The sequence below is a fragment of the Trichomycterus rosablanca genome, chromosome 10, assembly GCF_030014385.1.
Source record: "Trichomycterus rosablanca isolate fTriRos1 chromosome 10, fTriRos1.hap1, whole genome shotgun sequence".
Lineage (NCBI taxonomy): Eukaryota > Metazoa > Chordata > Actinopteri > Siluriformes > Trichomycteridae > Trichomycterus > Trichomycterus rosablanca.
In genome coordinates, this window is record NC_085997.1 from 40,272,271 (window position 1) to 40,284,887 (window position 12,617).

The 12,617-nt window shown below is 40.5% G+C and overlaps 1 protein-coding gene across 1 annotated transcript; it reads right to left on the reverse strand.

Annotated features, from left to right (window-relative positions):
* Positions 1-507: 507 nt before the first annotated feature.
* On the reverse strand, positions 508-11,721 carry tubgcp2 (tubulin gamma complex component 2). Its single transcript, XM_063003360.1, has 18 exons — positions 11,653-11,721; positions 11,002-11,166; positions 10,577-10,705; positions 10,318-10,494; positions 10,071-10,230; positions 9,263-9,470; positions 8,927-9,126; positions 8,040-8,229; positions 7,727-7,872; positions 7,428-7,608; positions 6,464-6,644; positions 6,061-6,233; positions 5,778-5,906; positions 3,081-3,201; positions 1,941-2,084; positions 1,451-1,579; positions 808-971; positions 508-707 (listed from the first exon to the last, which is right to left on the reverse strand). The coding sequence occupies exons 2-18, from the start codon at positions 11,149-11,151 to the stop codon at positions 632-634; spliced, it is 2,658 nt and encodes an 885-aa protein (XP_062859430.1). The 5' UTR covers positions 11,152-11,166; positions 11,653-11,721; the 3' UTR covers positions 508-631.
* Positions 11,722-12,617: the final 896 nt, after the last annotated feature.

Genomic DNA, 12,617 nt, shown 5'->3' on the forward strand with positions numbered 1-12,617 from the left:
ATTAATTTTGTTTCCATGTTTTACCACTGCTTTATCCTGGTCAGGGCTGCAGTGAGTCCAGCTTGTGTGTCAACTCCTGACAGCACCGCTGTGGATTCAAACCCTGGATCCTAGCAGTAGTGGACTAGCATTATTCACCACTGTGTCAACCAAGCTCCCATTTATTAGGTGTTATGTTTGTATATTTCTGACCCAGTACATTTTCTTTATAAAATTAAATCACAAGTTTTTTGGAAACTTTTTCAGTCACAGAAAAGTTTAAATTCCTAAGATTGGCACAATGTATGTGTTTCTAACAAGTGCATGTGAATACAACATAATTATAAACAAGGTAAAAAAAAAAGGACAACCAACAATATCTGAGGTACATTAACACCTAAAACACCTCAGTGTGTACATGAGTGTTCAATATTACAAACTCGCTCATTACAAAAACAGATCCATCAGGATTCCTGCGTATATTACACATGATCATAAATATAAGGACATCACTCTACTCCACAATGATTAAACTGTAAATCCACTGTACAAATGTTTATTATATTTTTAAGAAGATTAAATGTACTGATATGAACAGGGTATTTATTATTAGCATTATAAGACAGATATGACGTCCTGATGTGGAGCGTCACTATGACGTGGATTTCTGACCCCTCTCGATGGCCATTCGCTCCAGACGTTCAGTGTAAAACCCATTAAAGTCCAACCTGCAAAACACAATAAAAACAAACAGACCCGTCACACTAGTGTTTACATTTATTTCTTTACGTAAAACACTTTTCTATGCAACGTTACGGCGGTGCTCACCTGTAGATTATGTTGATCATGCTGTGCTCACAGTCGTTGGTGCTGTAAATGCTTAGCTTGTCCAGCAGATCCAACAACAAGGTGCTGAAGTTACTATCAAACTTACTGATGGTGCCTTCAAACCCCGAGTCTGACTGCAGCAAATCAACGTGCTCAGATAAAAACTGCAAGAGAACAGACAAAAACCCTTAACTGTTCTATTGTACATACTGTAGGATGGATAAATGTTTAAATAGTTATTAACTGTCGCTTGGTGTCACAGTGGTGTAATACACCAGCCAAGTACCACAGCGTGTTTGAGATCTCAGCTTTTAATCTCAGCGGTGATACTGGCTTAACAGACACTATATGACCTCAGTTGTGTTTAGTTTAGATGTCGTTTTTATTTAATCAACAATCCATAATCATCTGCACTGGACACTGCAGTTCTTTACTCACTGTAAAATCACGTAAAATAATGAGAAACGTTTAAAAGGAAGCTAACGAGCTCGAACATAAAATTGTGTCTGAACTGTAAAAATAAAAGTAAAGTCTATTTCAGTGTAACACAGCAATAAAACATTAATCCCACTCGGGTACATTAACACGGCTCTTAAACCCTGAGCTCTGTGTTAATAATCACACGTATATTAAGTTTTATTACCTTGGAGGTTAATCTTTTCTTCTCAGCCTCTTCGGTGCGCTCACTCAGTGTAGGAGGACCCTCCATGGTGCCGTGTTCCAAACTCAAGCGCTTTATTTCACTGTCCATCCTCAAGCTCTGAGTAAATCGCTGCAGCAAAATAATCACACTCAGCCAAGAACAGACCAAACAACAAATTCAACACACTCCTACAGTAACACTTCCAATATCTAACTGTTTATCCCTGATTCTGACCAAATGACGGATGGTGGCACCATATTTTCATTTCCGGGTGCAGGTCTCACTTTCCTCAGTCTTGCTTTCTTTTAAATCTTCTATAAAGCTGAAGGGAACCAGTTTTAAGCCCCTCTGTGACCGTTTACAGTACTGGGGAAGAAATTGTTAAAGCCGAATCTCTACTGTTAGACTCATGATATATTCTGTAACTGCTGAACAATGTTTCCCAGTAAATCCCAGTAAATCCCTCTTGCTTTACTTTGCTTCTACGTACCTGCATGCAGTTGGTAAACATGACACAGACTGACATGAGCTTAGAGAAAATCTTTAGCAGCTCAGGGTTGGTTAGCATGCAGTCCTTCAGACAGTTATCCAAAAAACTGGTGTGATGGCAGAGCACATCGTCAATGTTGGAGGCCTGAAGAAAAAAAAAAAGGAAGAATATCAATAACTAATGCATCCTGATCCAGAGCAGAAATATTCAGCAATGATGCTAAAGCATGACCAATGAGGTGCGAGTGAACTAAACCAGAGATGTTCACAAGTCACAAAATACGAGTCCGAGTCGAGTCAGGAGTCAATATAATCTACACAAAACATATATTATAAATGTAGCGCAGAAATAAAGAAATAATCTGTAAGTTCAGATAAAAACAACAACAGATTAGCGAGTGTATTTAGCCGTTTTACTTCGTGTCTTTACTTTCCTCCTCATTGTGTAAATGAATGTAATTTCTGTAACAAGAAGGTTCCAGTTAAAAGCTTCAACTGATACGTTTTGTTTTCATTACAGAACAAAAGCGCTCGATAAATCACGGCACAGCGGCCAAAATCCCAAACACGGCAAAAACCATCATAACCGCTGCTTACCTTAGCTTCTGTTCTTCCAGATGCTATTACATTTATAAGCGTGCGTCCCATTAGGAACAGAATCCGTTATTTTGTAAATGTGCTTATAATTAAAAACCTCCAAACTTTTCCCGGTGGTGAAGTAAAACAGGAAGTGGTTAGAAAGCCGATCGAGCGTTTCATTACCACGTCATCTGTGTGACGCAAACCGAATAAATGCAAATAACAGCATTTCTTACTAACAATTACAATCAGAAGCTCTGATTGGTTCAGAAAGTGGCTCTTTCAACCATTACTAATGTTACTAATGTTACTAATGAGTAATTTTTTTGCGAGTCACGAGTCGAGTCAGAGTCATTTGAAATGAGTCCGAGTCGAGTTCGACATCGCTGTGTGTGCGACTTACGTGTGACTTGGACTCGAGTCCCCGTCTCTGTAATGAACACACCTAACATGCATTCCTATATTATTATAAAGGTTATAACATCACTAATTACAGAACATTTTTCTATTATATTTCTAGTTCCTCTGTGAACAACAGAATGTAAAATCATCATGTCATCACCAGTTTTAGGTTGTTCTCCATGTTGTGCCATGTGGGCTCCATGACCTCAAACATCATGTAGTACTGGATGTTCTGCACAAAGTTCAGCATGCGCTGCCTCAGAGCGAACGCTCCTGCAAACCTACAGTTAAAAAAGGAGAAAGATTTAAACAGGAGTGTAAGTGAACACAAACTGTGCTCTGTATACAAGATCATCACCAAAAACCAAAAGCAAAACCACCCTGTAACTCGGATAAGCTTCTATGTGCAAGGTTTTTCTATCTTGGTTAAATTCCCCATTTATTTTCCCCTTTTTACCAAATGTACACCAAAAGTACATTAAATAAACAAAACCATTCGATTATTCAGTCTTTATAAAGTACTTAGATCTTGTTTATTCCATGAGATTTATAAACCCATTTTGATGTTTTTTTAATGTTGATACGGCACCACCCTCACACACTATATAAGCTAATAAACCATGAGCACGAGAGGCCTGAAATTTACTGCACAATATTCAGCAGCGGCTATTCAGCAGCGGTTCATTCCCTTTAACCTGTAAACCCTAAAACATGTGTTCACATTAGCGCACACTTTTCACCTCGTCGCTAAAAGCACCGATCGTTCGTCACCCGAGGGTGTTACTGAACTCGAGCTGACCTTTGGTTGCCATGGTTTCACTGATGCCAAGCAAATGCCATGGTGGTACAGCGTAATTTACTGACTGGTCATCTCCATCTTTCTGTATGCCTCTGAGTCCTGGACCTTAACAGCAGAACTACAGCGACGGATCCAAGCAGTCGAGATGTGCTGCTACAGAACCATCCTTGGCGTCTCTTATAAAGACCACATCACAAACCAAGAGATCTGCAGCACCATCAATCAAGCAAGCCATCGGACAATACGAAGACCTCCTCACCAAAGTTAAAAAGAGGAAACTAAGATGGTATGGCCTAGGGCTGGACGATAAGGCTAAAATTTATATCACGATATAACTCCTAATTTCGGTCGATACGATATAATTCCGATATCGATATGAATAACACAAATGTCAGAAAAACTGCCAAGAACACCAAAATTGGATGGCTTTTTATTTTTTCTCATTTTCCCTGTGAAAAACTAAAATATAGCCTATAACCTTAACAGAATTTCAAAGATATTCCTTTGCAATACTTGATCATTTGATTGCAAACTTGTGTGTACTGATGAGACTCATCTGAACCCCAGAACATGCCAGTGTGAATGCATGGAAAACAAATTTTAATTTTCTTTCAAGAATACGATACATTCTGACCGACACTATTAAGCCAAATCAGCATTGAAAATAGACTTTACTTTTAACAGCCTTCTACAATGCTGGAGCTTCTTAAAACTGAATATTCTATTTTCAATAGAAGTGTTATTTAAATGCTATTAAATTGTTTTTGAAAAAAAACCACGCCCAATTAGGAGGAAAGCCGCCCAATCTGGCAACAGTGGAACGTGAATATCCTGTTGGTGCCTTTATTCGTAGCGCGCCACAACTAATAAGAGGTAATATTAATAACTGGTATTAGTACTCAGTAGTATTAGTACTCAGTACTAGTACTTCTTCTGTAATTGTGTTGGTAATTGACGTTTATGTTGAGTGTGTAACTGCACTGTTTTGATGGAGAACTACTCGCTTGAGGTGCGCTGTTGAATTGCGTCCCTGTGGGAACACCTGCGTGCAGAAATGCTTCCGCAAAAAAGTAACACGGGCAAAGCGCACTGACGTAATGCATATCGATCGAACTTGTTTAAAAATCATATCACCGTTATTGAAACATTTTCTATCGCGATATATATTGATATCGAATTATTGTCCAGCACTAGTATGGCCATGTCACAAGAAGCAACGGCCTTGCGAAGGTCATTCTGCAAGGAACCGTCCAAGCATCCAGAAGAAAATGCAGGCAGAGAAGGAAGTGGGCCAACAACATCTCAGAATGGACTCGGAGGAGCTTTGCGGAGACCCAGGAGAAAGCACATGACCGCCATAAATGGAGAGGACTGTTGAACGTGTCAGTCCAGCACCCCCACGACCACCCCCAGTCAAGGGACCAGTGACAGTGATTGAAAAGAAAAAAACAATCTGACCACAAATCAGACGCGTTCCTGCTGAAGATAAAAATCCTGAAGGGGAAAAATCGCTCGTTTAGTAACTTCATCGCTGTGTAGTTTAAAGATGGAACTAAAAAAATAGGTCTCTCTGTCTCTCCGCTCTGTTTAATGCTTCATTCCTATTGGTTAATTGCCACTTTGCTCCTAAATTGCATGAAATTAAACATAAAATATGCTCAACTTTGTTACATCATCGACTCCGCCCACTTTACATTTCAACATTCACGCTGCCTCCTGTCCCAGAATCCACCAGCTCTAACTGTACATGATCTACATCCGGCCGCTCTGTTGCATGAACGCAGGGTTCGACTGCAAATCTTAATTCACAGAAGCAGCCAGATTTACAATAAATATGCTGATCTATAATAATAAACATGTTATTACCAGTTGTTATTGCAGTACCACCGGTCTGCTCAGGCACCAACAGGCACAACTGTCCATTTATTTATGCTATTTATAGTTATAGAAGTGACACTGAAACACTTCAGAGTAAACGTAAACTTGTTTACGACTCAAATTTGACTCTCCTGCTCTCAGATTTAGAAGAAGCAGAGCGTCAGTACAGCGTGTTCTCACCACTTAGCCGAGTGCAGGGAGTACTGTTTAGCCGACTTGTTGCTGATCCAGACGTTGCAGAGCAGCCTCTCCACGTGCTTGCAGTAGAACATGTGTCTGAAGAGCATCTGATATCTGGTTAGTGCTTTTCTACAAGAAAACAGAATCAGAATGATACCAGCCACATCGTTTCAAATCATCCAAATATCATCATTCTAAATCCTAGCAGTTTCATTAGTCCGTGCTCCAACCTGGATTTGTACAAACAGATACATAAATACAAACATATTTAATAACAACTTACCGGTTGATTATAAGTGACAGCGGCCATTTGACGATGTAGTCGAAAGAAAACGCTTCCAAGCCACTAAGAGCCACTTCTGTGGGGTCAGCATTAATGATGGCCTTCTCCTGCTTGGTTTCTATGGCCAAGACTCGCAGGAGCTGAGTAATTACATCATGGGGCATTAGGTCGATCTGGAGAACAACAGGAACAACATAAACATTTTATCCTGTTATTACTTTATATAGGTTCAAAATGGACAGTTAACCTGACAGTTTGTGAATTTCACACACCGTTGCCTGGTATATGAAAACCCTGCAGACATGTTGAGGTATAAGAGTTAATGCTGTTGCACACAATATTAAATTACTGAAATTAGGTTTAGGAAGAGCTTTAGGCAGTGACATATTCTTAAAGAGAGAACCTTTAAATCATCTTTAAAGGGGTCTGTATTAGCCGTGCTGGTTCTCAGAGCCAGCTCCAGCAGAGCCTCCAGTCGGGGAGGGATAATGTCATCAACAGGTTTCTTCAGCTCTTCCTCGGTCAGATCCATGAAGTGCACAAAGAAATCTCCCTTATCCATCAAAAAGTAGTGCTTAATGGACCTAAACACACACACACACACACACACACACGCAAACACACACACAAATCATCATCATTTCTGCTTAAGCAAATTCTGAAAACATTATAACAGCATGATTCAACAGTGAGGTCCTCGGGAAAGTGTGGAAGCATGATGGTGTCTGAAATATACCAAGCTACCTTCGCGGTCTAATCAAACCCCGCTCTGTACCACGCAACCTCCGAGCCTCTAGTCTCACTCGACTTGAGCCTCCACCCAGGACTAAAGGAAGACAAGCATCAAGGCTCTTCTCTGTTCTAGCACCCAAGTGGTGGAATGAACTTCCTCTGTCTGTCCGAACATCTGAGTCTCTCGCTGTCTTTAAAAAACTATTAAAAACCTTCATCACCTTTTTACTGAGCACTTAAGCTGACTTGTACTTACTTACTAACATTTTTTTCCATTTCCAAAGAAAAAACATTCGTGTCTTCGACTGTTGTTTACTAAAACTTGAGAAATGAAATGTTTACTATGGAAGCTCTTCTGTAAGTCGCTCTGGATAAGAGCGTCTGCTAAATGCAGAAAATGTCAATGTAAATATAAAACACCTTTACCCATGCCACAGTCAGTCAATTAGACCCCCCCCCCCCCCCCCCACACACACACACACACACACACACTCTAATGATTCGTGTGACCATAAACTGGTGGTCAGTGTTTGTGGGTTTTATGTATTATTGTGCTGTTTCCATGACTGAATGATTAAATTAATGAGCAGAAGTTCAGGTGATTCTAATAAAATGGCCAGTAAGTGTATAATCACCTCAGTCTGGACACCAGCTCCTTCTCCTCCATAAGAAAGTTTAGAAGAACCTTGCTGGCATAGTTGTAAGCTTTTTCAATCTGCTCCACATACACCCTCTCCTTTAACGTGTACAAAACCTCCTTTGCATCCGGACAGGTCACATCTCGTCCACACTCCCTCACAACATTCAGGTACTTCCCTAAACGTGCCAGTTACAGACAAACAAAAGACAAAGAAATGAATTAAACACATTTGTCATGAACATATTATAATCCTACTGGGACTAACAGCTTATATGAAAGTGTTTGGTGTCCCACCTGTACTCAGTATCTTATCAGCCATCTTCTGAAGGAACGATGGGATTTTGTGCTGCACGATGGTGTACCTCTGATCCCAGTACTTGTCATTATAGTCCTCCTGGATCTTCTCCTTCTGAAGCTCATGTTCTTCAACCATGAACTCACTTTCAGAACAAGAGCACAAACATCATTCAGGATTGACTCACAACCATCTATAAAGTAAAGATTTAGTGGAACACACCAAAACAACAGCGACACATCAGTGATAAACTGAGCACAAAAGTGCACTAGGCAGTACTGAACCCTCTTTAACTGCTGTAATATTTAGTACCCATAAGGGTCTTTGATGATTCCCCGGTAGATCCACTTCTCCAGCATTTCGAAGTATGGGACGCTAGCTGCTTTGGTCAGATAGAGGCACAGCTCCTGGGCCTGACTGTCTCCAGTGTAGTTAAAGGTTCGGTCGTGAAGCAGACTTAATGTCGAGCCACCCATGCATTCTCCTTTTTCCACTGAAGTGGCTGCAGAAAAAAAAGAGGCAGGATAGTACCAGACTCTTTACTGTATATCAAACTGTAACCAATCTGACATGTATTCTGTACTCTTGGCTCTCCACCTTTTGTAAGTCATCAAAATAAGTATCTAGTTGAGGCAGGTCAGAGACAAAACATCTATACTGGCAGGAAAAATGATGCCTCACTGCACACTTCTATTTAATAGTAGACTATGTTACGTTTGTACATCTAACGTACTGATTGGTACATAGTAAGCAGATTTAGAAGTGGAATCTGATTAATCCTATACCAAGTCTATGGCGCTCGGGTGGCATACATCAAATGTTGGGCCGATGGTACTTCGTGTGGTAGTTAATGTGTTAAATGCAGCAGTAACTTGGATGACTTGGATGGTGATGCTGTGCCACATTGCTGAATTGAAAAGGCATGGCTATGATACAGACATGTAAAAGTCATGTTTGTGTGTCCAGATACTTTTGGGAATTTAACATTTAAGGATGTGCTAGGCGATGAACCTATCAGTAGGAACAGTGCAGGCAGGGTGCAGGGTGCAGGCAGTTTGTCAAAGTGCCCACACTAACTCCTGTCCACCAGCAAAAGAACCCACATTCGAGGAACACAGGCACTGGAACTGAATATCAGAACAATAGAAGGTCGACTGGTCTGTTAAATCCTGTTTACATTAGTTTATATAGATCTGTACCTATGTTGGCCAGAACCTCGATGGTGCGCATGGTGGGCTGGATGTAGAACCAGAGCTTCTGCAGGGAGAGCATGCCCTGTCTGTGCAAATGCTCCAGCTGGGTGACCAGGATCAGATACTCCTTCATCAGGGTCCTCATCGCTGCAGTGAGCGCGTGGTTCACCTGACCGTACTCAAACGAACATTTCTCCTCGGTGAAGCTGCAGGATCGTTCAAAACATCAAATACAGTTCAGTACAGAAGTTTAAAACTAACTATTATTACTCTGCATTTAACACAACCATGTATCAACTCCACTCAATTCCCTCAAAAATACAATAAAATAATAATACTAACCGTGTGACAGTGGAGTAACAGGATGCCACGGGTAATATTCGGTTCACCAGCTCCTTAATGGACATGTCGAGAGAAGGATCAACTACAAAAGATCGGCTCTGTCTGCCAAGCACAGGCTGGGCCGTGATGTCTCTCCCATCCACACCGATCAGTACATACAGCAGGTCCTCAACCAGAGCTTGTTCCTGCACGGCCAGCGGCATCGTACCTGAGGTAAGTGAACAATGAATGACCAGTTGAGCCAATTGTTTGCAGGAAATACAACCACAACTAGGGGGAATTTAGAGTAGCCAATTCACCTTCTGCATGTTTTGGGAGTACCTGGAGGAAACCCACTATTTGAAACCCACTTTAAATGCTTTATCACTCTGCTGCTCAAAGTTTTGCACGCATCGCAGTTTGTAAAACCACGACTGGGTGGCTTCATGTTTCTCAGAAGAAGCATGTACTTACCCTCTCCCTCCCAGACTCAGAGGGCAAATCAAAATGAGAGATATAAAAAGTAGGGTACAAGACAAAAAGATTGTGGGTTTGGTAGCTTGCACAGGCTTTAAACAGGTTTATGACCACCCACATACAGACCTGGGAAAATCAATTATCACTTAAAACATCTGAAATGATGAATCCAGGTTCTCTTGTGCTTTAGGTTCAGTGCCAATGATAAGAAACTTGGAAGTTCAAATCCTTGCACTGGCACAGACATGCTGCTAAACCCTTAAACACAACCACATACCTCAACTGCTCCACAATATCTTCAGACTTTTTACTTCAACACAAGACACCAGTTACAGAAAGCTGCTGTGCTTACCAATAGCCACCACTGGATCTCCCGCTGGAGCAGGGCTGGATATAAAATCCCCAATCAGTGCTGGTCTGTCATATACCCAGTTTGGGAAGACGGGAATAGGCTGTGTGGGGTTTTTCTTGTTGTGTCTGTCTCTTAATAGCTTCCGTGTCACCTCAGCAGACTAAAAAAAAAAAGAGGACAGACAGTAAAATAGTAACAGTACAGTAAAATACAGATTTTGTAGAAAGTTTAACTCGTTTATAAAAACCTGTGGTATGTTGGAGCTAGCTGTGACATTCCCAAGCTTTTTGCGCAGTTCCTCCAGCTCCTGCATCGACATCTTACTGCTGGTTGTGGGAATATTGTAGGACGTCGTGCTGCTCGATGGTGCGTTTGTTGACATCTCTGATCTCTCCTTAGAATTCTGCTGCAGGAATTTCAGAGTCTGTGGAAACAAGAGCAGATCAAATCCAGCTCAAAAACATTAACCATTCATCACATTTAAACGGTTCAGACATCAAACACACCTCTTTATCTTCAGTCAGCTTTGAAAGCAGGTAAATCAGAGGATCTAGGTTGCGTGCGTTTTTGGACTTCAGTTCTTCATATTTCTTCAGAAAGTCCTCAGGTGTTTTGGAGTGTTCTGCAATCTTCACCTGTAATAAGAGCATCATCTCAATAAATCTAAACACATTCAGTACGTCCCTGTCCTTAATAAATAACCCTCCTAGAACAGTTTTAAATGAAAGAGGTCTAAATAATGATAGAGCCGCTCACTGAGCTTAAAGGTTCACCACCCAGACAATACCAGACATCATTTTGGGTTAGGGTTTAGGGTTAGCTATTGATGTTGTATTTATGCTTTAGCTAGAATATTCTATAGACTAGAATAAAGAGGTATAATAGCTTTATTATTTGACTGTATATAATTATTATAATAAGTTATTGGTACCTTGGCACTGTGTGCAGACACTGTGGTGGTAACATAGGGGGTTCGGTTCTTCTGCAGCAGGTCGATGTAAACCTCAGCTCCATCTCCTCCTCTCACATTTAGGAGGCTGAGCAGCTCGTTCACATCGTGATGGATCCGAAATTCACTCATGATTTTAATTAAGCTCTGAAATCAGAACAAATATGTTCGAATAACGGAGGTTTGTTTATGGCCGCTTAACTACAAACATCAACTAATACATAAACGAACGAATGAATGAATAACATTACACTGTATTAAACTGTAAAACCGAACTTTAAATAGTTTAATATATACAAGTAAATAAGAACGTTTTGTGGCCAGCTAACGTCAAATTACATACAAGTAGCTTGCTAGTAACTCGGTTACTAAGGAAGGCTGTATCCGGAATACATAAGTGTTCCCTACATATGCGCACTACACCAAGTGGGAAGTAAGGGTGTCGATACTGTATCTAGTGCACTACTCATTAAAAAGAGACACATTTAGCGGTCAACATTAAACAACGTCCAGTCTCGACCAAACAGTAAACCAGCACAGGTCCAGCTGAGATGTAACAGTGTAAAAGCGATCTGTGTTTTTAACAAAAAATGTATTTAAAAAAAACCCTTCGCTACAGAAAATGCACATTACCACAGGAGTCTGTTTATAGCTAAATCTTCCTTTACAGCGCGAACATTGCTGTAGTGAAGTCAGAGACGATACAGTTTATGTTTCTGAAGGACCCGCCAAAACAACTGCGTTACAAAATAAAAGTTCTGCACTGGTGTAGGATCAAATTCAGAAATTATTTTGTTCTTCAGCTGGTTGGGTTGGTGCCATGCAGCAACACTGAGGCTAAAGACCTGCACAATTCTCCAGTTTCTTTCAACCTTCCAAAACGCTCCTCTCTGTGTTCCTCTGTTCCTCAGGCCTTCACCTCCACCTCCACCAGACAGTAAAACGTGTAAAACGTAATTACCTCATTAGTTACCAAATCAATCCAATTTAATTTCAAATGTGAGAGTACAAGTACAATGTGCAATGACAATAAAGGATTCATGTAAATAACTGCTGGGTTTAGATATCCTGGACATACACAGTCATAATGGCTGCCAGTCCTGTTGAATATAAACAGATACTTTTCACAGCACAGTAGATGTTTAGAGATTTACAGTAAACTAAAATGAATCAGTGCTGATTATCCTGAATGATTTATGTAGGAATGTAAATAGAGAAATGATAAAGCAAGCAGGGCAAAGAAGATAGATCTCATTCACTCAGCTGTTTAACTACAAACCCACAAGCAACTCCTCTACAAAAAGAACCATTTTATAATATGTAACTTTGCTTTGATATAAAATGTATATTTTGACTCTATTACCCATCCCTGCCACGACCCTCAGGCTGAAGCAGCTACTGAAAATAAATGAATAAATGAATGAATTAATTTTCTTTACTTCAGCCAGGAAATTAAAGTGGGAGGAAGAAAAAGGAAAGACGGAGATGAGACTATCACTGACTGAATAATTACATTTACATAGTTTGCAGTGCATCAGGATTAATGATCCAGTGCCTTATCAGATGTAAGCCTTTTTATCAATGCCTACAAATAAAAA

What these genes read in the sequence shown, in the direction of transcription:
- tubgcp2 (XM_063003360.1), bottom strand. Translation starts at nt 11,151, where the DNA reads ATGAGTGAATTTCGGATCCATCACGATGTGAACGAGCTGCTCAGCCTC. An exon ending in AGATCCAGTGGTGGCTATTG is followed by an intron (nt 9,471 to 10,070) that starts GTAAGCACAGCA and finishes CACTTACCTCAG; the next exon opens with GTACGATGCCGCTGGCCGTG. An exon ending in TGTTACTCCACTGTCACACG is followed by an intron (nt 9,127 to 9,262) that starts GTTAGTATTATT and finishes ACGATCCTGCAG; the next exon opens with CTTCACCGAGGAGAAATGTT.